Raw genomic sequence first — 27,173 nt, forward strand, 5'->3', positions numbered from 1 at the left:
GCTACAAACTGCCACACCAAAACCCAGCGGATGCCAGTTCCCTGCCATCCAGATTGTCTCTGGACTGGCACATGTGCAGAAAAGGAATAGATTTTCATATTCAGCATTTAATTTCTTGGTCCAGAGTTTAGTAGACCTTCAAGGCTTACAAAGGCGATGGAGGACCTGTGGCCCTCCAGCTGTTGAACTCTGGTCCCCATCTACAGCAATGTTAAGTTTCATAGGGCTTCTGAACTCTGAAGTGCAAAACCCTGCAAGAACAAAGTTTGAGAATTGCTGCATCTAACCACTAACATCCAAAATAGTTTGGGAGGATGGGATTTGAAGTCCAAATCATTCAGAGGGCACCAACTCACAGAAGTCTTGGAATTACATTCCAATGGAAAGGAGTGCATTCTATGGAGACTTGCTTGGTAATGGACCCTCTGAAAACCTCCCTCCATGTTCAGCTTTCCCAGGGTTTCAACCTCAGCGTCTTCCAGAAGTGATGCTAAGAAGCTGGACTTTGTGGATCTTGCCCACGCATGACTAAATTCCCATGAACGGATGCACAACCACTGACATCTTGGTCAATAGTCAAGAATTCTGGGACCTGGAGCACAAAACATCTGGAGGACCACAGTTTGAGAATCAATGGAAGATGGAGGGCTACATGGGAAGAGAGGAGGGAATGAAGGAGGAGAGCCGCTTAGCATGCGTGTTTTGGGGGGAAACAGACATTTCCCTCCTTGCTTAATCTCCAATTCCACGCCTGCTGCTTTTCCTGCTGCGTGAAGCATTGATCAATTGGGTTGCAGTCTGGCAATGAGATAATAGACCCACCAGAGACGCAGGGAAATGGGGGCGGCTCGTTGGGGGGGGCGCGGATGGAGGGGTGGCGTGCAGAGCAGAGAATGATCCACCATGTGCCACCATCCTTCCTCCATATCTCTGAAAATGAAGGAGAAGGATTCATGTTTTTTACTGGGCTGCAAGATCATTTGCACCCCCCTGGCGGAGGCTTCAGCTTTTGTTCAAACCATGGTTGCAGTTTTCCCTCTACTCTGGAATAACAACAACAAACCACCAAAAACGCAAAGCCTTGTCCAGAGCAAAGCTACAAGAACCAAGAGCCACCAAATATCATTTAAAATTGCATACCTCCATTAACAAAGCCTCTGGTAAAGAAGCTTCTTTTTATACCTGCCGAGCCCTCTTCCTTTTTCTCTCCTTGTCCTCGGTTCGGCTAGAGGTCTTTTAGCAACATTGGGAGGACTGTGAAGGAAAATGGGAGAAAGAGAGTACAGTGCTACCTCGGGTTACGAATTTAATTCGTTCCGCGGCGCCGTTCGTAACCCGATACATTTCGCAACCCGAAAAGGCGCTGGAAAGCCGCTAGCCGCGCTTCACATTTGAATTTCGCGCCGAAATGAATTTCGTAACCCGAAAAATCTTTCGTAACCCGGAACAGGTTTTTCCAATCTAACTTTTTCGTACCCCGGAAATTTCGTAACGCGATCAATTCGTATCCCGGGGTACCACTGTAGTTAGACTATATATTTGGCCACCAAAATGGATACCAGTTTTAAAAGCTAAGGTGGCTGCTGGAGGATTCTGAGGGTTGTAGTCCTTAAAAAGTCTCACTTCCCCAATCTTTGGAAATTCCTGGGGTTTTGTAAAAGATGTTTTGGAGGTGTTTTGGGATTTGCAGAAGTACAAGCTCCAGGAAAAGAGATTCCACCTCAACATTTCCTGACAGTGAGGGCTGTTCGACAGTGGAACAAACTCCCTCGGAGTGTAGTGGAGTCTCCTTCCTTAGAAGTCTTCAAACAGAGGCTGGATGGCCATCTGTCAATGGGGATGCTTTGATTGTGATTTCCTGCATGGCAGAATGGGGTTGGACTGGATGGCCCTTGTGGTCTCTTCCAACTCTACGATTCTATGATTCTATGATTCTATGATCCACTCCAAATCGAGGGTGTATTTTGGGCATGTTATTTTGGGCAAAGTCTTCTATTCTTTGGGGACCCAGAGAAGCGGAGCGGTTTTGTGATTCCACTGCCATCCTCGCTTTGTCATATTTATGGCTCCGAATTTTCTTTTTAGGGGGAGAGAGGGAGAGAGTTCATAATTCAAGATATCATAAAACGTCTCTTAGTTTATAATAAGTGAATTATTTACTGGCGACCCTGGCTAAACGGCTGAGGGGGGTATAAATTATTGAGCGACAGATCTGTGAAGAAGCGCCCATAAATAAGTAATCCGGTGCCGTCTTAATGTTCCCACTAAATTACTCACTCAGGCTTCCGTCTAAATGCTCTCTGGAGCCGCATTACTCACGGTTGGGATGGCTGATGAATGAGGAACCAGGGCGAAGGGAGGAAAGTGGGCCAGGTTGCCAATGGCTTCTGGGACCCTTGGGGGTCTCCTCGGGAGTAGGTCCTCCATCCTTTGCCACTCCATTCCCGTTTTTGGAGATAGACAGCCAGATGCAAGCCATTGACTGACCTGGGAGTAAGGGTGCCTCTACACTGTGTAAATGATGGACTTTGACAACACTTTAAGTGCTGTCCTGGGTGTGTAGTTGTGCATTGTCTGTAGCCTCCTCCATCAAAGGGTGCCTCACCGAACTATAAATCCCAAGATGCTGTAGGATGAAAGCCATGGCAATTAATGTGATATCAAACTGCATTATCTACTGGGAAGGGGTGGACTTCCTCTCCTTCCATCTTTGAGTTACTTAAACGCAAACAACTTTTGCACTTTTGAGCCCAGTTTGCAGCAACTGAAGTAAGCCAAGGACAAAAGGGAAAAGAGAGAAACTGGGACATTTTGAAAGCAGCTGAGAAAGTGGGGCGATTTAGGATTATTTGGGAATGGCCCTGACAAATCAGGACAGTCAGAGGGTATGCCCACATAAGGAGCAGCCCCCACTTCGGTGGCCAAGAGGCTTTGGGGGATTTTGGGAGTTGCAGTCCCAGAAGCTATTCTCTCTGAGGCACAGAGGGATGCTGCTCAAACGTCTTCCAGATCTGCATGTGCTCTGGCATAGGCCCACCACAGTCCCTGGCTTGCGATAACATTTTATAGAGCCTCGTATATCCTTCTTGGATGTTTTATTGGAACCCGTAATGGCCACCCGTCCAAGAAGGCCCTTTTCTGCCCTGGTCTTCCACAAGCGACGGTCACATTATTAGCCCTTTGCATGCATTGTTAGCAACCAAGTCGAGAGGATGACTATATATATTTATTTTACATGCGCACATTTATATTTACAGGTGTTAATGAAAGCCCCGGCCGGCCAAGGGAGGCCATAAAGAGCTGGGTTTGCACCAGTGGCAAAATTATGGCCGCCTCCTCATGCTCATGGACTCTTCATAAAACCTCACACAGTTCCTCTCTCCCCCGGATGCTACTTTGGGGTTTAATGCCCCCTCGTATTTCACCCAGAAATCGGAGGCAGGCGAGGGGTGGGAGACGTAGCCTGCAAAAAGAACGGTACAGGGGACAGGCCTCTATTTCAAAACAACGGGGTGCGGAGACTGAGTTGGGCCTGCCTCCCATTCTTTGCCTCTGGAGGAGAGAGAATTATGGGGTGAAGGTGGTGTGTTATTTCATGCAGCATAAAAGAGAGGACAGGCATGCCTTTTGCTTCCCTGAGAATGATATTTATTATGAACCTACAGAGATGCTGCTTTATACCAGTCCAGGACTGTCTGCTTCCAGTCTCTTTGAGGAGACGTTTTACAAGAGGGGTAACTAATACTCCAGAGGATAGGGTCAGGAATCAAAATGACCTTAGCAGATTTGAAAGCTGGGCCAAAACAAATAGTAAGGGACTACATTTAGGCAGGGGGAAAATGAAATGCATAGCTATTCAGGCCACACTATATCTGATATCCAGGCCTACAGTATTAAGATTTTGGCTTTTGCAGGCCTGGAAAAGAAGAAGAAAAATACAGCAAGTCTTCCTGTTTCTGAATTTCTAGGGAACATTTCTCACCGGAGATGAAAGCTCGACCTTCTAAGCACTTTTACCGTTTTGCTCTGACAGCTTCGCTCGCCGAACACGGTTCTTCTCTTTCCCTTTCTATTTAAGACGACCCAACTTTTGATTCTGTCGATGTGGAGCCTCTCCGAAAGGCTTAATTGGACCAGCGTGATCCGCCAAAGCTATGTGTTTGTGTGTTGTTGCACAAACATTTTGGAAAGGAAGAGACCCATGGAATTCAGGGTCTTCCTTTTGGGTCAGTGGAGAGGGACCCTTTCATGAACGTTTCCAGTATCTCCCCTCCCCAAATGCCTTTCTTCTTTTGTTATCAGCAAATCCTTTCAAAACATTTCTTTCTTTCTTCATTTCTTCCTCCCAGCTGGCAAATTCTAACTGGGGCGATTTGTGGACCAAGCGCCTAGAAGTGGCCTCTCCAGATGAAGCTCACTTCAAGGAGCAGATCGGATTAAAAGAGTCCGCTGGGCAGGCAATAATATCATGATTAAAAAGAATGGCTCTGCTGGGCCAGGGAGGCCATTAAATCAATCTGGGAAGAGGAGAAGGAGGAGCAGGACCAAGGAGGGTCGAAGGGAAAGAGAAGGGGGAAAAACATCTGCAGAAACCCACCAGAGAGCCGCCAAAGGTCTCAAAAAACCAGGGTTGGGGAAAATATGTCCCAACCAAGGGCCACAAGTGGTCCCAAGACACCCTTTTGCGGTGTCAGAACTGCCACTGAATACGATAGCATGGATGCAGCCATGGAGAAGGGTGCAAAATGAAAGCATCAGGGGAAAAGCAAGATGATGATGGTGATGGTGGTAGTGGGAGGAAGCAGTTTGGCCCCACTCATCCCATGCAATGACTTCTCTGCAACCGAATCCCTTAGGATTCCTCCACTCTATCTATAACTTAGGGTTAGTGGTCCTTGAAATGTCATGGAGCTGTAGCTGGCTCCGGTTGTGCTGCAAGATGCTGGGATTTGCACTCCAAAAGCAGCATCCGGAGCTCCAGACGAAGAGATGGCTCTTCGCAGTTCACATTGGCCTTTGCTCTGACCCGACTCAAATGGGTCAGACCAAAGTGGAGGGTCGCTCTGGCAGAAGACTGGTCCTCCTTGCGAATCAAGACCTGATGACTCCTGGACCTTTCTGCTTTTCCTGACCTACCTTGGCTCCATCAGAGATGAGAGAAAGGCAGAGGCTGGGAGGTTGAGTGTGTGTAGCTTCAGACTGGATCTTTCATTTCCATTTCTCCCTTCTTCTTCTCCTCCCTCTTCTTCTCCTCTCTTGCAGCAAAGGCTGGATTGACAAAAGGGAAAGGAGGGAGGCGGAAGGGACCGTCTTTTGAGCCCAGATGATGAAAGGGTGGCCCTCCGAGGACCTTTTCCGCCCCCCAATTGTTCTGCCTCCTTGCGTAGGCGTCTGGGCCTGAGTCTCTCTCTCTCTCCTCTTTTGAAGAGAAAGAATCAGAGAGGCCAAGTTTTCTGGGGAGGCCGATAATGCGCGTCCACACTGGAAATGATCTTGCTCCGGCTCACCTTTTCCCAAAGAAGAGGGAAGAATAAAAGGCACATCCAGCCGGTATTGTGTGTGTGTGTGTGTGTGTGTGTGTGTGTGTGTGTGCGTGTGATAGAGCTAGAGATATGGGCAGCAAATCAAGAACCAAAATGAGCCAGAGAGAAAAGGAAGGGAGAGCAAGAGGAGAGCAACACAAAGTCTTTTTCCCTAAAAATATATTTTAGAAGGAGAAAGGTATAGGACCATTTTTGGCATCATAATCTGTCCCCGCTGTTATAGGGGATGAGGGTTGTCAGAGTGAAAACCGGAGAGGACATACCCAAGATACATCCTTTGCTACCTTTTCTGCTCTTCCCCATTAATACCTTTTGCCACCTTTGAGGTTGCTTGGCCAGATCTGTTTTAACTTCCATCTGGAAAAAGCTGGAGGGTCTGTTATCAAAATAAAAGTACCCCTGTGCTCAGGTGTCATATCTGGCCCAAAATCTGCCCCTCTTCCTCCATTTTGGAGCCCTACCGGAGCTGAAGGAAGGCAAGGAAAGACCCTCAGGAGGAAAGAGCCCTGTTGCCGCCGCCGCCGCCGTGTCGCTCCATCATTGGAACAGCCAAATTAGGCCCATGTTTTCCGTTGAATAATTGAACGCCAGTTTGGGGGGCAAATGATTTATTTAGAGGAAACAGCGTGTTAACAAGGACCCGTGTGCCTAATCCGTCATGACGGCAAGCATCAGCTTTATTAGCACCTCGGTCCAAGCGCCAGGCCTGCCAGGCAAACAAACAAACATGCCCAAGCCAACATGTCGAATTAGTGGCGCGTGCCAGAGATGTAAGCGGGTTCTGGGAATTAGTGTGTGGAAACCGTACCGAGGGTGACACCTCTGCCAGAAGAGTATGGCTCTTAGCAAATGGAGATGATGGAACCAGTGATTTCTTGACTCGCTTTTTGGGGGGGTGAGCCAGACTTGGGGGGGGCGTGGAAACGGAAGCATGTCTATCAATGGGCTTCCCTGCCTCTTTGGGTAGATCCTGGCTGTTCCACATGTAATGGATGCCTGTTCCTAGAGATGTCAGACCAAGCCACAGCAGCACATGCCTTGGTTGCATCCCAGATGGATCACAGAATCATAGAGTTGGAAAAGACCCCAAAGGCCATCCATTCCAACCCCATTCTGCCATACAGGGATATCCCATCAAAGCCCTCCCTGTGACCTATAGCCATCCAGCCTCTGTTTAAAAACCTCCAAAGAAGAAGACTCCAGTCCCCTCCAAGGCAGTCAGTTTCTTCCATTGTTGAACATCTCTTACCTTCAGGAAGTTCTTCCTGATGTTTAAGTGGAATCTCTTCTCCTGCAGCCTGAATCCACTGCTCTGGGTCCTCGTCTCTGGAGCTGCAGCAATGAAAGCAAACATGCTTATGAACTTGCCCATGTTTTGGGTAAGTCCCACGGGCGGAACTAAAAGCACCAGATCCTGTCTGATCTTGGGAGCTAAGCAGAGTCCAGCCTGATTAGTATTTGAATGGGAGACTGCTGACCAAGACTAGGTACTATAGGCTATATTTCAGAGGAAGGAACTGGCAAAACCACCCTTGAGGATTCCTTTGCCTAAGAAAACCCATGAAATCTCTAACTCTACGCACCATAACTCTAAAGTTGAAGACTCACACACACACACACACACACACAAAGCCAAAAGGTGTTGTTTTCAGAAGCGCAGTTCTCTTCCCCTCCCAGCAGGGGGAGAACAGAACTCACTTTTGCCCCATCTGCTGGCTCAAGACAGTACTGCAAAGGAAATTGGCCACCATTTTGTCAGCAGGCCAGTGGTCATGGTTGGCCTTCAGATGTGGCCAACAAGCCCACTATGGCTGTGTTCTCATCATCTAAGAGGCCAGGGTTGCTCCACTTGGTTGGACCCTGTAAGGGAAGGCAACCCAGTGCTCATGTCTTGTCCTTAAGTCATTAACTACTATTTTGGAATTTGTCAATTAGCATTGTTTCTCACCTCGGCTTTTCTGAGTGCTTCTTCAGGGGCCAATTTCTACAGGTGCCATCAAATCTTCCCTCTACCTTCCAGGTGCAAATTCCTCCATGGAAGAAAATCATATAAGGAAGGCGGAATCATGCAGCGTTTCTAGTTTGGAGTCAATCCAGGATCTTCTCAGAACGTCAGCAACCTCCCCTGGGATGTGAGGAGATCGCTTGCGCGGGTGGAACGCCAGAACACCCCTGCGGCAGAAGAGAGGGAAGAAGTTTGCCTCGGGCGACTGTTTATGGGAATGAATTTTCTTCCTGCTAGCATTCCCAGGGTTTTTGCGAGAGAAGTAGAAGGCATCTCTCCTGTTGCCTCCACCCATGCAAATAAAAAGCAGCACCAGTTTTTGGAAGGAAGGATGGGTGGGAGACAGGGTTCCCAGTTTAGGACCTTCCCTGTCCCTGAGGTTTTGGTGACCAAAATCTGAGACACGCTCCCCTCAGATACCCTTCTTGTGTTGGAAAAGAAGCCACACTGGATGCTGGAAAGGACTGGGCCTGGAGCTAATGGGCCGAAGCCTGAACTGATGGGGCTGGGAAAGCCTTGGCCTCACCATGCACCCACTGGGTCTATGGGTCTCCTCTGGCTGGGACCCACGAATGAGGCTGGGGCCAAGGGGGTGTTCTGGCGGCCCTTTCTGGGCTGGACTCCCCTCCCACCATCTCCTCTCTGCTTCTTTGCCAGCCTCTGCAATCCAACTCTCTTATTTTCCACTCCACTCAGCCATGTTCCACTGACTTAATTTTCATGCTTTGCGTTTTTAAGCGAGGGGGGCAGCCAGGCAAGTGGGGTCAGAAGATGGAGAGGGGAATGCCGTAATCCACTCCCCCAAGCTCTCGGGGAAAATGGAGCTGAACAGAAAGAGGAGCGGAGAAGTGAAGCGTTGCAAGAGCCATGGCGGCATTTGGCTGCTGGCCTCCCCTGGCAGCCGCATTTGCAGGGCAGGAGGGAAAGGGGTCTAGAACCTCCCCCTCTTTTTTGGAGGCAGAAATTTGGGGTGATTTGGTGGGTGCAGAGGAGCATATGTGCCCATGATTAAGGGCAGAGTAAAGTAGTTGAAGGGTGCTCATCCTTAGGGTCACCAGTTCTCAGGTTCTGCCTGTGAGTCTCCAGTTCCTGTGGGCCTTCTCCAGGTGCCAATTCTCCACTTCTGGAGAGCTCAGCTTTGGACAAGAGGAAAGGTCTGGGTGCAAATCTCCAGCATAGCTATTAAATCAGCATCTTGCTCCAGTTTGCAAGCCCTCATTGATTGGATTCTGCAGCTTCCAAAGGTTATTCAAGTATCTTCCTCCTTCCCTCCCAATCCTATGTGAGGCCAAGACTCACCCTCCACTCTGCTTTCTATTAAATCAGTGGTAGTCCTTCAACCATTTCCGGTCCCTAGGCCAGCCACTCTTGGTACCTGCTAAGTCTCCAGAAAAGAGAGAAATAATTATGTGCAACGGGTACAAATATAATACCATTAGTCCCAGTCACAATGGGAGGAAAACATTACTCATCCCCAACATCAGATAGTTCAAAAAGCACTGGGTTCGATGAAACATTCCTTATCCTGTCTCTAAGTAAGTGAGAAGGACTAATCCTCCCATTTCACCTTGACCTGAGAAGAGCCCCTTTAGCTAAGATTTCTCTCTTCATTTGCAGACAGGGAAGTAAGTCCGCTCAGTGTGTGTTTCTCCTTTGTGCGCCTGTGTTTGAATGCCAATCTGTGAGCAACCGTGGTTGATTCTCAATGCCTAACACTTCCTGACATCACCATCTCTCAGCCTCAAGCTTTGGACCCACAACTTCCAACCCTGGGATGGTCCCAAACTGACCAGCCTAGTTAGGCTTATTTTTGCCCATCGTCGGCAAGGCTTTGCCCCCTTCTGTCCGCCCCAAATTGCTTGCCCTGCGAAATGAGCCTCCTCCTGCCAAGAAGGCCCTACCTGCCTGCCAGTCTTCCCTCTTGGCTCACAGTTAATTATCGGAGAAGAAGAGAGGTCACCCCTGCAGGAACGTGGAAGGGCTGCCAACAGAGAGGGCCCTGTAATTGCCTTGGAGGAAAGAAAGGAAGGAAAGAAAGAAAGAAAGAAAGAAAGAAAGGGAAGCAGGGAGGGAGAGAAATGTGAAGGAGGAGGCCGGCTGCGGATGGTGGTAGGCCTCCGTCCCTTCCAATTATTCACTAGGGAGGCTCTCCTTCCAAGCTTTGTACTCCCAAAGCTATTTTGCCAGCCTGCAAATTATTTTTCTCTCCCCTGCTGTACGTCAGAAGACGGCGGCGTTTTTGTTCTCTGCCCGCATCCTCCACCACTTCACCACCTCCTTCGCCGTCGCCACCGCTGTCGTTGTGCCCGTTGTGGCTCAAGAGAGGAAGTGTGGAATACAAATAGGGGACTCCTGCCAGGCAAGCACACCCAGGAGTAGGGTAAATGGGGCCCCTGGTCCTTTTGGTGGCCCTCTGAACCACTATCACCCATCACTCATCTTCATCACCACCACCAATCATTACTACCATCTCCATTATCATCTCCATCACCATCTCCAATCACCATCACCAATCATCATTACCATCTCCAACTCCATTCTCCCTCTACATCACCATCAAGGCCTTGCAGCCTTTCAGGTTTTGGAGGAAGGGAGGCTAAAAACCACCTGCCTACAGCTCCTGGACATTTCCAGGAGTGATGGCTTTCCTTGACCCGGGATCAATTGCAATAATGTCTAAGCCATCACCAGAAGCAGATTCTTGGCCGTCCTCTGGTTGACATTTTCAGCCAAGGTTTGGGCAGCAAGATCCACTGGGGTTTAGGAAGGGTACAAAGATGGTCAAAGGTCTTGCTCTGGGTAGGTAATCCCTTTCCTTTACCACTCCAGCTTTCTTTGGGCTGCGACTCCCAGCATCCCTCAACGCTGGCTAGGGGGCTGATGGGATTTGCAGTCCAGCCACACCAGGAGAGCTGCTGGAGAGGGTTGAGGCCCACCAGCGGGCACAGCCCTCCCGCCATCCACAGTCCCATGAGCCCAGGAGAGCTAACAAGGGAGATGGCGAAGCTTCCCTGCTCCCATGCGCAGCTGCATGCCCTTGTAATAAGCCGAGGGTATGCAAGTGCATGGCAGCACCCAGGTCGGGACAGGTTTCTGCCAGCAGCTCAGATGGAGCCATTAGGCATTTGTATAAATATCATTACGAGGGTGATTATCGCAGGTGCAGATGGGCCTCTGGAGGTGAGGCACATAGTGAGGATGCCATGCTACACCGACAGCGTTAGTGCGCAAGAGAAACCTCTGATGCCAGGCATCAGGAGGGAGGGAGGGAGGAAGGAAGGAAGGAAGGAAGGAAGGAAGGAAGGAAGGAAGGAAGGGGTGCCTAGGAACTACACAGTTTCCTAATCTATTCCTCTAGAGAAATATCGTTGGTAGCGCAAGGATGTTGCTAATGGCCCAGGAATGGGGGCATTGGGCAGTAGCACAACGTGTTTCCATGAACGTAAAAGGCCTCCTCCCGAGTCAAGGAGTGCTTCACGCTGCTGTTATTTCCCTCCTTTCTCTTCTCCAGCTGCGTTGGTACTGCATGGCTTTCTCTCCAAAGAAAAAGGTGCCAGGTGCAAGGACAACGTGTTGTTAACTGCAGAGAAAACAGCTCCCAAACACTCTGGCATCTCTTTGGCTCTCCTTTCCTAGCAAACCTCTTCTTGCTTATCCGGGTCTCAGGCTCCCCAAACCCAAAATGCGGGCAACCGTGGGCACCCCGGCATCCGGATGCAAAAATCCCACTGAAATGGTGGTTTTTAATGTCCCCCTGGAAATATTAGAACAGAACACAAAGGCATGGCAGAAATAATCCACTTTGGAACCACTTTAACTGCCATTGGTATGGTTGCTCTGGTGCCACCACAAGCTACTTTTCCTTTGCTTGCTGTGTGCCTTTCATTGTTTCTGCCTTATGGCGACCCTAACATAAAACTCTCTTGGCAAGATTTGCCCACAGGGGGTTTGCCATTGCCATCCTCTGAGGCGGAAGGAGCGTGACTTGCCCAAAGTCACCAGTAGCTTTCGTGGCTGAACTGGGAATCAAACCCTGAAACCACTATGCCACGCCGGCTCCAACAAACTAGTTCCCAGAATGTCATAGCCTTGAGCCTGGGCAGTTAAAGCGGTGCCAAACCGGGTTATTTCTCCAGTGTGGATGCAGGCCTGGAATTATAGTTCCTCTGGTTGCACGCTGCTCTGGCTATGGCTGGCCTCTAAGTAGAATTAACTTTCCCACACGAACCAATCGATCCCTCCATGAGCCGTCCCTGCTGCTCCTCTCCCAGGGTCTGCCAGGCCTCCTTGCCCCTCTGCCCCCCCCCCCAACCCCAGGGATCCTGGCTGTTTCCTAGCAGTGCCCTATATATAATGCAGGAGGGGAGGGGGTCTTGGTGGTGGTGCTTGGGGGGCAGCAGCCTTTTCAGGGGACGATGGAGCAGTGCTTCCCTCCTGCGCCACCAGGGGGCAGCGGAGAGCTTTGGGAAGGGCCTCTGCTGCTGGGACAACTTTCTCCCCTGAGGAGGAGTGGATGAGTCTCTTCGCGAGTCAGGAGCCCCACCGGGACTTCCCCCCGAGGAGACCCCTTACTCTCCGCGGAAGGGCAGGAGGATCGGGGCCCCGGATTAAAGGAGCCACTTGGACCCACGAGACTGAAGGAAGAAAAGGAAAGAAGGAGGAAGAAGAAAAGGGAGAGTAAGGAGAAGGAGGAAAGAGTAGAGGGAGGAGGAAGAGGAAAGAGAAGGGAGAGTAAAAGAGAGAGAGTAAGAAGGGGAGGAAAAAGAAGAGGAAGGAGGAAGACGAAAAGGAGGAGGGAGAAGAAGAAGAGGAAAGAGTAAGAGGAGGAAGAAAAGGGAGAGGAAGGAGAAAGAAAAAAGTAGAGGAAGGAGTAAGAGGAGGAGAAAGAAAAGAAGAAGGAAGAAGCAAAGGAGGAGGGAGAGTAAGAGGAGGAAGCAAAGGAGGCAGCGAAGAAAGAGGGCAGAGGAGGGAGAAGGCTCCCGGGGTTTGGAGGAGGAGGAGGAAGGGGGCTGGAGGGGGTCCCTCCGGAGCGCCTCCCCTTCTTCTTCTTTTCTCCTCCTCCTCCTCCTCTTTTCCCTCCTTCCTTTCTGCCTCTCCTCCTCCTCTTTCTGCTCTTTGAGCGCCGCGAGGAGAGAGAGAGCAAGAGAGGAAGCAAAGAAGAGAGAGCGAAAGAAGCAGCCCCGGAGGAGGAAGAAGGCTGCTGCTGCTGCTGCTGGGGATGGTCTGAGCAGAGGAGGCAGAGGGCTGGGGGGGCTGCTCCGGAGCGATGCTGGTGCTGGCCGTCCTCTGGGTCGCCTCCGGGTCCGGCGCCGCCTTCGCCCAAGGTAAGGCACCCCGCTTCTTCGGCTTTGCTTTGGAAAGAAGGCGGAAGAGAGTTGGGGGGGGGGGAGAAGGAGCCCCAAAGGGAACATCCCCCCCGCTTTGGGGGCGCCATGAGTGAGTTAGAGAGAGAGTGAAGCAGCCCCCCAAGAGACCCAAAGGGAGAGTGCCCCAAGAGTGCCCCCCTTTCCCCTTTGGGACTCTGGAGGGAACTTCAAGCATCTCAGGAGGAGCAAGGGGTTTTTTTTGGGGGGGGGTGAGAGGGAGCAAAAGCCCCCCAAAGCCTCTCCCCCTTCTTTCTTCTCCTTTGGGATTTAAACGTACATCAGATATCTATTTGCAAGAGACTCAAAAATGCTGCTCCAGAGGGTCCTTGCCAAGGAGGGGAGAAGGTTGGAGTTTTAGGTTTTGGGGTCCATCAAGACACCCCCCCCCTTTGGGAGATGTTTGCTGCCAATGCCTATAGATCCCACTCTGCCCAGGGTCCCAGTTGCAATGGGGGGTGGGAAGAGAAATATAGGAAGGAAAGGGATGCTTGGCTTTGGGGGGAGAAATAAGGGGGGATCTGGATTATATCAACCCTTCCCCCCTCCCTCCATGTTTGCAGATGGGGCTCTTGAGGGGGGTCCTTGCTTGGGGCTGATGTTGCATCTGGTCTGGTGGGGAAGGGGGCTGAAACCCTAGCGATTTATTTTTTGGGGGGGGATGTTGACTCAAGAGGGGGGGTTTATCCCTGGAGAAGTCTCCAAGGAATCCTGCTTTTTTTGGGGGGGTGATGATAAATAATGCTGATGGTGATCTTTTATTGGGGTTTATTGGGGAGGTGTCCCTGGGAAAAGGGCTTTGGGGAGCCTTGGCCACCTGGGGAGGGCTGCTTTGTGTGTGTGTGTGTGTGTGTGTGTGTGTCTGTGTATGGGGGATATGACGTCATGGGATGCCCCCTCCCCTCAAAGAAACACACACACACACTCCATGCACCCTTGATCCCATGGCATTTTTGCAAGTTCCTGGTCCTCCTGGGAAGAGGACAACTCCTTGGTCAAAGGCTTGCTTCAAGGACTCATCACCCCAATGAATGTGTGGCTGCTGTTGTGTGCCTGGTTTCCAACATGGTGGACCTCTTCTAGGGTTTTCTGGGGCTGAGAGGGTGTGACTCACTCGCCCAAAGGGTTTCTTTCCATGGCCGACTGGGGACTGGGGTCCTGGTCTCTGGAGGGGGAGTCCAAGGCTCAAACCGTGAACCACACTGGGTCTATGTAAATGTACATGAGACTTTGGGTTGGGGGATCATGGGATATATCTGAGTGGGTTTGGGGATCATAGCATGCATACGAGTCTTTGTGGCTCATGAGATGCATATGAGACTTTGTGGATCACGGGATGCATGTCAACATTTGAGTTTGGGGATCATGGGATGCATATGAGACTGGCTGTGGATCATGGGATGCATATAAGTCTTTGGGTTTGGGATCATGGAATGTTTATAGAGACTTTGGGTTTGGGGATCACGGGATACATATGAGTGAGTTTGGAGATCATGGGATGCATATAAGTTTGGAGATAATGGGATGCTTGTGAAACTTTGGGTTTGGGGATCATGGCAGGCATATGAGACTCACCCCTCTTCTGGATTCAGTGTCCCTTCCTTCCTTCCTTCCTTCCTTCCTTCCTTCCTTCCCTCCCTTCTTCTCATTCCTTCAACAAGCAACAAGCATTCCCTGAACAAAAATCCATGAGGGCTAGGAACTTGCAAAGGGCTGAGCTTCGTGTCGTGGTCCTGGTGCCATTGGCCGGTTTGTGTGTTGCTGAGTGTGTTTCTTGTCTGGATCTGGAATGTTAACACAACAGGAGACAAAAGTGTGGCACCTTTCACGGCAATACTCAATGCAATCATGGAGAGAAGAGAGCTGGTTTAATACTGGTTTCTTTACCAATGCTGCCAGACTGCAGAACTAATGCAGTTTGACACTGGATTTGTAGCACTGTTTATGTGTGGACTGGGTGCGAAGTCTGGTGTGATAGGCCTCCCTGCAGGATTCCAGCTGTCAAAGGCACAATCCTTGGGCGAACTTACAGGATAGATAAGGTGAGGATGCTGAGAACCAGCAAAGCTTGGATGGGCATCTCTTGGGACACAGCAGGGCAAAAGGGGTCATGCATGGTGACCTTTGGGGGTCTCTTTCAGCTCCAGGACTGTCTCATCCTGCGCTGTTGGATCTAAGTGACTCCAGAGAAGATGGAGCCAGTTTGGTTTTGCTGCGCCAAAGACTAGGACATTGAGCAGTGGGTTCAAATTGGGAGACAGGAGATCCCATCTAAGCCTTAGGATGAATTTCTGGACTGGAAGAGCTGTTCGAGAATGGACCTTTAAGCAGTGGTTGAGTGGCCATATTCTCAGAGGTTGTGCATTCCTGGCAGAAGTGGGTTGCAGCGGATGACTCTTGGGGTCCCTTCCAAATCTTGAATTCTGTGTATTCCTGCATGGCAGAAGAGGGTTGCAATGGATGACCCTTCCAAATCTAAGATGCCATGAGGTTGGGTCTGCCTTGGGGGGAATGGGGAAAGCGGGGGAATATTGGATTTTGGGGTCTTCAGTGGGGTGGGAAAGCAAATCCCTCTCCCCAAGTGACCTGATGGGTTCTTGGGTGCTTGTGTGTGGATGATAGTTGCTTTTTCGTAAAGGAAAAGGGGGGGCATGGTTTTGGCTGGCCCTGTGTGCAGCAGCCCATCTTGGGAAGCCTTGTGTGCATCCCCTGCCCAAAAGAATGGCTTCTTTTAAGCCAACAGAGAAAGAGAGAAAGAAAGAGATCCAATTTCAGAGGGGCGTGTGTGTGTTTCATAGGAGGGTTGGGGGTCCCTCCATTGGCTGAGGGAGGCACAATGGAGAAGAATGGGGGCTGGAGGGGGAAGACCCTCCTCCTTCCTTTGCTGGCTGCATTCCTTTTAATTAAAAAAGAGGGGAGGAAGAAGAGGTCTGGAGGCAGAGGAGAAGAGAGGAGAGAGGGAGGCAGAGGAGGAGGAGTCTCATTGCAAGGCTGGGAAGAAGGGAGATCTAGTGCCAAAGAGGGGAGGAGGAAGACCCCCTTCTTCTGGCATGCCTTGGGAAGCTGCTCTTGGGAAAGGGGGCCATATGGGAGAGGGCCAGAAGGCACTTCTTTGCAAGCAGTCTCTTGCATTCAGTTGGGTTTTTCCCCCCTTTAAGCTGCCCAGAGTTGAATTGGGTTAATTTTTAACATTAATTTTGTTGACTTTGGGTGGAGAAGATACAGGGAAAGGGGTGGCAAGGGGTGGGTGGGTGGTTGTTGTTGCTTTGTGCCTTCAAGTCCTTCTCAGCTTACACCAAACATAAGCAAGATTCGGTTGTAGGAGGTTTGCATGGCCTTCCCCTGAGGCTGAGAGAGTGCGACTTTTTGGTTCCTGTTGCATGCCTTCAAATTGCTTCCGACTTATGATGACTCTAAGGTTTTCTTGCCATCCTCCAAGACGGAGAGAGTATTAGTTGTCTAAGTTCACCCAATGGGTTTCCATGGCCAAGCAAGGATCTGAACCCTGCTGTCCAGAGTCACAGTCCAGTGCTCAAACTCAGCTCTGTTTCTGACTTATGGCAATACTAAAACAAACCTATCTCTTGGCAAGATTTGTTCAGAGGGGACTCTGCCCTTGCCATCCTCTGAGGCTGAGAGAGTGTGACTTGCCCAGGGTCATCCAATGGGTTTCCATGGACGAGACAGGATCCGAACCATGGTTTCCAGAGATAGACCCCTGTGTGCCAAGGCTGGGCAATTGCAGTGGGGTTTAGGGGTCCCATTCTATACTTGGGGGGCCTTGGAGGACCAGATATGGGCCCTTTCTTCTGCCTTTAAAGGAGACTTTTAGAAATGATGGAGGGGGATTGGGATGAAGGATAGAAAAATATGAGGGAGCGAGGGGGCCGTGCCAGCAGCTGTACCGAAGCGAGGAGAGCGCTGTGTGTGTGTGTTTCTGTGCTTCTGTTTCTGCTGGATGAGCTTCATCCCTCTTCATTTTTCGCTAAATAATTTTCTGTATTTTATCTAAATGAAAGCCATTCTTCTTCTTTCTCTCCCTCCTTCGCTCTTCGCTTTGCTCCCCGCCTTCTTTCAATCACCCGCCAGGGCTCTTTCCATGACGGCGCTGTCACAAATTGAAATATTCATTCATTTTTCTCCCTCTTTCCCTGAGCTGATCTTTTTTTTCCTTTCTCTCTCTTTCTTTCTCTCTGAGAGCGTGGATTATTATTTTTCATGTTCTCCTTCCCCCCCCCCCCCCAAGGCTGCAAAAATGGATGGGGAATTAAAATGGAAAAGATTAAAGCTAATTGTCAAGGGAAAGGAGGGATCCGTAGCGTCTTAAGACTTGGAAGGGACCTCCAAGGGTCAACTAGTTCAAACCCTTAATACGACCCAGGAAGGCCCAACTAAACCACTCCTAAATAGATGCCCAGCCAAAATCAGTTTAGAGGCCTCTAAAGAAAGAGAGGCCACCATTCTCTGAAGTAGTCTGTTGGAAAGAGACCCCAAGGGTCAACTATTCTGACCCTTTGCCTTGCAGGAATATCCAGCGAAAGCTGTCCTGGAAGATGCCCACCCAACGTACGTTGAAAGACCTCCGAAGATGGAGAGTCTACCACCTTCTGAGGTAGTCTGTTCTGCCCAAGTTGGAAGGGACCTCCAAGGGCCATCTAATCCAACCCTTTGCCTTGCATGAATACCCAACTAAAGCTCTCCTGAAAGATGCCCACCCAACGTCTCTTGAAAGACCTCCGAAGATGGAGCGTCCACCACCCTCTTGAGGCAGTCTCTTCCACTTGAATTTGAAAGGGACCCCTTGCATTCCTGGAATACACAGCTAAAGCACTCCTGATACCTTTGTCACACAGAAGGACACTTGGCCTTGGCTGTGTGTGAACCAACACAGTGAGGAGTGCTGCAGTTGTGGGTCCATGCATGGCAGGTGGTGGTGGTTTGGATTATATGGTCTTTGCGGCCCCTTCCAACTCATTGTGATTCTACGAATGGGCTATCTGTTTTGTGTGACAGACAAATGGGTCCTCCTTGTGTAGTTGCAGTTGACCACTGTACAAACTTATGAAGGAGAAAGGGATTCTTATAGGTTTCCTGGGAGGGGAGCATATCTGGTGGGTCCCTGTGGGATGCTGGGGTCAGTGGATGTACTCTCCTGTCCAGTGCCCACATTTAGCAAACACTCTTCTTATCTTTTCTACTTACCACACAAAACTTCCAGAGGCCTCAGTCTCCTTTTTGCATTTTGGAGGGGGGCTGTGCTTGGAGAGGGTGGGCTGTCGGGGAAGTTGTCCCAGCATCCCCCTCCTTCCCCGACTCCTGTCTCCCTTCTTCCGTAGCAAAGCTGGGTAAATATTGTGAGCGGCACGGAGGAGATAATAGCAGTTTGACTGCCGATTGATTAGCGCTGGGTGGAAAGAGGGAGGCTGGAGCTGCTGCCCACGCAGGAGCCAAGGAGATGACGCTCTCCTCCAGCTTCCCTGCCAGGGTCATTACCAGCCATGGAGGAGGAGGAAGAGGAGGAGGCCAGGCTTGGCTTGGGCACAGCTCCCGGGATGGGCACCATTTGTGGGTGGGACGGGATGGACAGGCCTCCCAAATGACCCTTCCCAAATGTGTTGGGTACATTTAGGTCAGAGAACGCACCTCTCTGTTTTTGTGCCCACCAGGATGTGGCCGCAAGCTGTGGGCCATTTGGTGCTCCTGACTATCCATTCCCTTCTTCTTTCCTTTCCCTTCCCTATCTTTGGTCCTCCCAATGATTTGGACTTCAGCTCCCATCATTCCTGACTGTTGGCCAAGTTGGTTGGGACTTCTGGGATCTGAGACAAATGAGGACCAAAGGGTGAGAACCATTAGAGCATCCCACAGATACTCTCTTTTGAATGTACTTTGTTCCATGGTTGGTGGATTGAGGAGAGCCTCTGAGTGTATGCAGAGTGTCTTACTTTATGGTCATCAGCCTGAGGGGTCTCCCAGGTCAGAAATAGCCCTGTCCATCTTCTTGTTGTGTGTCTTCAAGTCATTTCAAACATGGTGAGCCTATCATAGGGTTTTCTGTGCAAGTTTTGTCAGAGGGGGGTTGCCATTGCCATCCTCTGAAGCTGAGAGAGTGATCCATGCAAGGTCACCCAGTGGGTTTACATGACCGAGCTGGGATTCAAAAACTGGTCTCTGGGGTCATATTCCAGTGCTCAAACCAGTGCACCACTGTAGCAGTGCCAGCGTCTCTCTTCCCAAATCCAAGCTAATCTGATGGTGGCTTGCTGCCTTTTCCCACACCGGCTTGCAAGCGGGCATCCTCAAAGGCTGGCATTCCCTGGGTCTCTGCCCACCCTCCCTTTGCCGTCCTCCCCATTTATCTGTCTATCAATCACTGCAAGCTTGTCTCCGTCTCCATCAAAACTGATCTAGCGAAGAATTGCTCTTTCTCTCTTGGGATTCATTCAGTGCGCAAACATCTCTCTGGCGCTCATGGAGACTTGCATAGCTGAGAAAGTGGCAAGTGAATGGGGTCTCTTCCTAGCTTTGGCACCCATTTCTCTATTTTCAAAGGTGGAAATACTTCTCCGAAAGTGGAACATTAGGCCAAAATGTGACTGGTATTTCTTTTTTCCCTTTGGCTCCATGAAACTAGCCCCTGATAACTTCTCTGTAGCCCTTGGAGACATTTTATTCATTTAAATATTTTTATCTTGTCCTTTATTATGGGATCCCAAGATTGTGGACTATGTCAGTAGTTTCCTTTATGAGAGATGGCTGGATGGGAATCTGTGAGGACAACAACATTTTGGGACGTGGATTTGGGAAGCTGTACCAGCATGGGTTACCAAAGTTTTAAAAAGGCATTTTAAGCAATTGGTCCAACTCAAACAATTAAAAGAACATTAAGCACTTATTACAGAGAGAGAGAGAAATAATGTGTTCAAAGAAGACAGATTAAAACTAGTTAAAATGAGATAAAAAGGAATTACAACCCTGTACAACGGTCGGGATTTGTGTAAAACCAATTAGGTCTAAAAGGTTTTTAAGGAAGGAGCTATGTTTTAGCAAAACCTGGTGTTGGAATGGCAGCAGCGCTGGTGCCAATCTGGCCTCCAGGCAAGGATTTTCAGTATTTGGGGTGCCATAGCAGCGAAGGCCTTGCCTCTGCAACCTATTGCTCTTATTCAGGGATGCAGAAGGAGGATCTCTCTGGCAGACCTCCGATCTTGTCCTGAGGCTATCTTTCAAGTACAGATGTCCCAAGCTTTTTGGGACTTCTAGTGCCATAACAGCACCTTGAACCCAGTCTGGAAGCATATTGGTAGCCAGTGCAATTCATTTCAGACTGGTATTGCATAGTTTCCACATTCCATTTCCACCAGCAGTCTGGTTGCTGTCGTTTCCACCAGCGGTTGCTTCTGAGCCATCTTCAAGGGTGGCCCCACATATGCACATTATAAGTAATCTTTCGCAGATCGATGAACAACAAATGGACTACTGTAGCTGGGTTGTCTTTGTTCAAGAAGGTCTGTATCTGGAGCAGGAATCAAATCTGGTGCAGTGCACTCCAAGCTACAGTGATGGAAGATGGACCTTGGTGTATTCCCTGCTCTTTTAGGGAGAGTGCAGCCCCATCCAGGGCAGGTCACTTACCCAGTTCCTGGGCCGAAGGATTGTCAGTCGCTAGAGTTGGGATTTGGCTACAATTCCTTGGCCCTCGTCCAGCCCATTACGACATCTGGGCACTGGTCCAGCGCCTGGCACACAACCTCAGGCGACCCCAAGGACAAAGAGACACAGCTGACTGATGGCACTCCACAACCCCATGTGACCTCTGCCAGCGGCTTCATATAGATATTGAACGGCACAGATAGACAAGATGGAGTCCTGTGGCACTCCATAGGGCTGGCCAGGCATCCCATGGTGCTACTCTCTGGAGCTGACCTATTATGCCTAAGAACTAGTGTAACACATTACCTCCTCCTCCTGTTGAACTAGGATTCGTTTCAGTTCTTAATGACAGGATAATGTGGACAGGATGCTTGAATCAGCCCTTCCCGCCCCATGTAAACTAGATGTCCCTTAGGGTTCCTTCCAGCTCTAACTCTATGACCCCCTTTGAGGGTGGTGGGCTCTCCCTTGTTGGTTGTCTTTAAAGAGACGTTGGATGGCCACCTCACAGTGATGCTTTAGTTGTGGGTTCCTGCGTGGCTAAAGGGCATTGGACTGGGTGGTGGTCCCTGGGGTCACTTCCAGCTCTGGGATTCTATGATTCCCTTAAATCTTTGAGGTGAAGAATGGTCTTTCTTTGAAGGTGGTGGTGGACTCTCCATCTTTGGAGGCCTTTAAACAGAGGTTGGATGGGCGTCTCCAGCCTTGGTTCCCATGACTGATGGCCTCCTCCAAATGGAGGGCTACCCTGTTGATCTTTCTGGATCTCTTAGTGGTTCTTGACAGTGTTGATCATGGTGTTTTGCTGCACCCAAACCGCGCAGGGCTTTATGGCCAGCTACTTCAAATGGTGCCCAGGAATGAACCCATTGTCAGTTTCAAGGAGGAAGTTGCATTTTCCCCTATAAATAACCAGGCTGCATCATTTTGGATCATCTTTCCTTTTCCAAAGCGAAACCCCAGGGGACTCCATGGATTCAGACAGAGGGTGGTGAGTAAGTGGCGAGTAGGCTGGGCTCATAGACAGTGGGAGAAATGGGCGGATTGCTTTAAAATGAAGAAGAGGAGAACTGGGGATGCCCAAACATGCAAGCCTGGGGCCATGTAATCCATCCTCAGCCAGGCAGGAGACATGCCAAGTCTGGGCCAAACAGGGAAACAAGCCAGGTTCTGTTGGGATTCCACCTCTTACCTCCTTTTTGTGTGAATCATTGTGGTGTTAATGCCTTTTGCTGAGCACCACCTTCTTCCACAAAGAGGAGAGCCTGGGGCAAGTGACTATGTCAGACACTACTTGAAGGCCATGGTAGGGAGGGATCCAGATAGTTTGAACCTCTCCGCATGGACTCTCCTTCTTTTGGGGTATGGGGACACAACTGCAACACCCCGACTCCAATGTGTTGCCTTGAGAGGGTGGTGGAGTCTCCTTCTTTGGAGGCTTTGCAACAGAGTCCCAGGGAGGGCTTGGATGGGGTCCTCCTGCATGGCAAAATGGCATTGGACTGGATAGCCCCTTAGGATCCCTTCCAACTTTGGGATCCCAGGAATTGGCACTTTGTGTATGTTCCAGCAATGCTGTGTTTTGTACGCTAGAGAGGGGGACAAGTCTAGGCATTGCCCAACTCCTGGGCTGGCAAGGGAGAAAAATCCCAGAACTGAAGATTTGGAAACAGAATCACTGGGGCGGGTCGCGGCCTGTATTTATTGCACAGCCTGGGAAAGTTCCTTTTATTTTGGCAGGGAGAGGGACTGCCTAACTATTGAGAGGGGAAGGTTGTCTGGGAAAGGTAGTCCCCCCTAAAACAAAAGGAGAAAGAATTTCCCCATACTCTTGAGTATTTGTTGAGTTTTCCAGGTCATAGCTGCAGCAGTGAAATCCCAAGTGGCCAAATGCCTCCGGTGACCTTTGTGATGGCTCTGCGGTCACAGCAACCCTGCAGAGTAGGCTTTGTGCCCCTTTCCTAAGCCAAGGAGTGAGATTCCCAACCAAGGGTGAGATCTCTGAGAGGGAGAACTAGATGGACCTCAGTCCCAAAACAACACCAGAGGCTCCCATCTGCCCAAACTTTTATGGGCGTCCAAAGGTCTCTACCAGAGTCCCAAGGAATTTCTCTGGAAGAGGGAACCATTGTGGGAGCCCAGTCATCCATGAAGCCACCGAGGCGGCAGAGAGAAAGGGATGGGGGTGATTTCGCTGGAATTAGAGGAAAAGGTTACACAGTACTGTATATTGGTATAATGTGATGCCTTTCCATTTTGAAGTCTAGAGTTGGTGCATTCCTTCCAGCTCCATCCCTAATAGCTTCTGAATGTTGGGAATCAAGTGAAAGAATCCAAGCTATGGATGCATTTCTAAAAATCCTGGAGGAGTAAACTACCCAGTGGGAAACTGAGTCCAGCTTGGGGAGATATTTTTGAGGAGGGGGGTTACTAAATGCCCTGCAGAGGGACATAGAGGCCCAAAAGAAGGACAATGTAACCCGCCATCCCCAGTGATTGGAAACCCAAGCACCATCCAATAGCTTCAGGTACCAAACTGGTTTCTGCACATCCCTCCAGGGCTGTTTGCCTCAGAATAATAGGAGAAGCTATTATTAATACTAATTTTCTCTCCTCTCTCTTCTAAAGCAGCTTTTTTTCTCTCTTTCAAAAGCTGCCTGTGAACAATGCATTTCTGCAGGCAGCTTATGGACAGGGAAAAGAATCAATTAATGGATTGCATTCTGAATCTGGACGGTCCTGAGCTTGTTTGCGCCTGTGCAGAAGGGAGGGAAAGAAAAGAGCAAGAGCAAAATACCGAGCGTTTGATGCAAACCCAGATTGCCCATTTCAACCCCCTGGCAAAGTTTCTCTCCTGCTTTTCATTAATTTCCATTTTGCCTCCTGATGGACACCTAGAGCAGGTGACACAACTATCGCGATAGAGACAATCTTTCCAGGACATTCACTTACATAAAAAGTCTTAAGACCAGAGTTGGGGAAAATCAGGAGCTGGACTCAGGGATGGTCCTAATCTGACCCTTGGGGAGCTGGGCAGTCCATGGGGCAGATGCAGAGGGCAGACCTCTGGCTGTTCTCTAAACCAACCAACCTCAATTCATCTAAAGCCTCTCCTCCTCCTTTTGGCACTCAGAGCCCCAATCCGCCCCTGCTCTAAAAGCCACTTAAGGAAATTGGGAGCGCTGCCGGAGCGGAGCTGCCAGGCTGCTTGGAGATTAAAGGGCTTAACGCTTTGCCTTATGGCCGCGGTTGGGGTTGCCACGCCAAAGCGTATGCTCCTCTTTCCAAGTCCAGGCAATTTTCTTGCCGCTTATGCCTTGCCTTCTTAGCTGCTCTCAGTCGGTAGCCTCCCGGCTCCATCTTCACCACATGCAACCTTTAATTTTTGCTTCTGGGTCCATCCGGCTGCAGGGAGGAGATAACTTCAGGTGGCAAAGGACACAATCCAGTGTGGTCACGGTGGCACAGCGCCACATGAAATAGAGTTAGCCAGCCCTGTGCCCAGACGTTATAGCCACTCTGGGGTTAAGGTTGTCAGATTTCTGAGCCTCCGGTTTTTGTGGGTCACCTCCAGGCAGGGAACAAGGGTGCAAATTCTCCCAATTTTGGCAGAGAATTTGCTCCAGGCAAGAGGAAAGGGCTGGATGTATGTCTTCAGCTCAACTTTAGAGTAGCAGCTTCGTACCATTTGCTAGGCTTTGTTGATTTATTGGTGCAACCGGCAAATAATCTCCAGTTGGTCTTTGTCAAATCCTAGAGTTGGAAGAGACCCCAAGGTTCACCCAGACCCTTCTGCCATGGAGGAATATGCTTAGTTTCCCCCTTCACTCTGCTCTGGAACTACCTTCTAGCTCAGAGATTCCTATATTTTGGTCTTCCAGGTATTTTGGACTTTAGCTCCCAGCAACCCCAGCCATCTTGGTCAACAGGCAGGAATTCTGGGAGCTGAAGTCCAAAACACCCAGAGGACCAAAGTTTGGAAATCGCTGTAATCTAGCTAGAACCACGCAGGTTAGATGAAATATTCCATTTACCGCTTCCTTAAGTAAATGAGAAGGAATCATCCTTTCACTTCATCACAACCTGTGAACAGCCCCTTCGGGTAAGATCTCTGTCTTTAATTTCCAAATAGGAAAATATTCTTCCTCCTTATATATGTGTGTGTGTGTTTGAATGGCAAGTTGTGAGTCCCTGTGGTTGGTACCTAATGCACAATGCTTAATGGCATCCCCAGAGGCCATTTTCTCTCCATCTCAGGTTTTGGCCTGGGACAATCCTGGCTTGTCATACTATTTTTTGATGGTTGGGTTGGTGCAGAGGCTCTCTGTTGGCCTGTGTGGGGTATAATTTTCCTAATTTTACGCACGTACGCACAGTGCAAGCAGGTAGGGAATTGGGAAGCTCTTCTGGGCTGGTTTCTTAAACACAAAAGATGAAGGCAATCACGATTATGTAGATAATTCACCAGTGGGTTGGAGAATAGCTTAATTCGTTCTTGCAGTAGGAGGAAAAAAGCCAGGCATGATGCTCAGAAGGACCAGCTGGATGGGAAACCTGTGAAAACGACAATGCCAGCAGCAGCAGCAACTGCTGTACATTTTGGGAGTGCGTCTGAGATGTTGTAATCCAAAAAGAGCATTTAGCCAGGTCAGCTTTTGCACAGTCCCCTATGATGCCACCTTTTCCATTCTCTTTCTCTGTCTCTTTCTCTCCCTCCTTCAAGTTTCACCAAGGAAAACAGGCCGGACGGGTGACACTTGGCTTGAAATCAGGACTCTTGAAAAAGTGCCAGTGGTCTTGGTTGACCACAAGCTGACTATGGGTCAATATTGTGGTGCAGCGGCCAAAAATAGCCAATGCAATTCTGGGTTGTCTCCAGGTTAAGGGAAGTGATAATGCCACTCTATTCTGCTTTGGCCAGGCCTCAACCGGAGTATTCCTGTGTCCAGCTCTGGGCAGCACCATCCAAAAAGGATTTGCACAATCTGGACGGTGTCCAGAGAAGGACAGCCAAGATGGTCAAAGGCCTGAAGACCAACAACCTTATGAAGAATGGCTTTTGTAGAAAAGAAGATGGAGAAGTGATACGATGGAGCCGTCTTGAAGTATCTGGAGGGATGCCATGTGGAAGATGGTGCAAGCTTGCTTTCTGCTGCTCCATAGATCAGAACACAAACCATTGGATTCAAATCGCAAGAAAAGAGATTTTACCTGAACATTAGGTAGAAATTCCTGACTATTCAGCTGCCTGGGAAGGTGGCGGATTTTCTGTCTTTGGAGGTATTTAAACGTAGGTTGGATGGAGTGCTGTAGTTGTGGATTGGGAGTCATGGCACTTGTGGTCCTTTCCAACTCCATGATCGTATGAATCTGACCGATGTTAAGATCTTTCCAAGCGAGGATGACCAAGATGCTCAAAGGACTGGACACCAAGCCTTATATGAGGAACAGCGGAGAGAATCTGGGTACGTTTAGCTTAGGAATGAGTAGACTGAGAAGTGACATGATAGAGCCCTCTTCAAAATATCCAAAGGGACGTCATGTTGAAGATGGAGGCAGCCTGTTTTCTGCTGCTCTGGAGACAAGAATGAGAACCAGATTATGGATTCAGATTATGAGAACAGAGATTCCACCGGAACATTACGAAGACACACATGCATCTGAGAGCTCTTAGAGAGCGGAAAGGACCACCTTGGAGGGCTCTTTGGATATGTCTCCTTCAGGTGTGCTTTAGTTGGGTATTCCTATATGGTCAGGGCTTGGACAAGACGACTCTTGTAGCCGATGCAAACTCTCTTTAAAGATTTTGTGATTCTAGACAGCATTTGGACTCCAACTTGTGCCCAACATGGGACTTTATCTGTGCAGCTGAAACAAAAACCCTTCTGTTCTTGAGTGAGGGAAAGAGGCTCCCATGCCACCCCAAATCAACCCAAAATGGTTATTGCATCTTAGAAGGGGCTGCTCCACTTGAGCCCAATCCCGCTTCAAAGTAACGCGCGACCCCCTCAGTGCTGGCTTCCTTCCTCCCCCAAAAGCCCTGCCAGGAATTTCTCTTGCAGAAGCATCTTCAACAGAAAAGTGGTGGGAAGCTGGCGCTTTCCCTCCCGGTTTGCAAAAATCTGTCTCTGTTCGCCTGGAGGCGACTCTCTGCTCACCTGGGGGAACCGGGCAAGAGCTTGAAAAGCCGGAGGTAGCAGAGAACAGCATGGGAAGAATGGAAATCGTTCCAGAAGGGAAAGAGAGAGCTGGTCGCTTTCCTCTTTCTGTAGAAGCAGAGGTTGGGGAATGTTGCTTTGGACTACAATTCCCAGAATCCCCCTGTACCAGCTGCTTGGCCCTCATTCAGCCCATAAGAACTCGGAAGCATGTCTTTCCTTCCTTCTATAACATGAGTGGCCTGAGAGAGTGTGCAGCTTGCCCAGGGTCACTCAGTGGGTTTCCATGGCTGAGCCAGGATTCGAACCCTGGTCTCCAGAGTCAAAGTCCAGCGCTTGTTGCAGAAGTTGGAAGATGTGTTCTTTCTTGCAGTGGGGCCTTGGGTGCTTCTGGTTGCATCCGGCAGCATTCTTTCCCCTAAATTTTGTGTGGGGTGATTATATTTGCATC

General features: G+C 49.7%; 1 protein-coding gene across 2 annotated transcripts in view; it reads left to right on the forward strand.

The window, feature by feature from the left end:
- LOC149301739 (kin of IRRE-like protein 1) overlaps window positions 1–27,173 on the forward strand; it is an 81,665-nt gene that overhangs the window by 4,386 nt on the left and 50,106 nt on the right. Inside the window, exon 1 of one of the 2 annotated variants that reach the window (XM_089483084.1) lies at window positions 12,062–12,872. The exons of the other annotated variant lie outside the window; for it this stretch is intronic. Coding sequence (XP_089339210.1) covers window positions 12,815–12,872 — 58 coding nt within the window. The 5' untranslated portion in view covers window positions 12,062–12,814. Of the gene's footprint in view, window positions 1–12,061; window positions 12,873–27,173 lie in introns of those variants that run through there. 2 annotated transcript variants of the gene reach the window in all.

The sequence above is a fragment of the Sceloporus occidentalis genome, unplaced genomic scaffold (genome assembly GCF_023333645.1).
Source record: "Sceloporus occidentalis isolate IW3139 unplaced genomic scaffold, rSceOcc1.0.p SCAF_20, whole genome shotgun sequence".
NCBI lineage: Eukaryota > Metazoa > Chordata > Lepidosauria > Squamata > Phrynosomatidae > Sceloporus > Sceloporus occidentalis.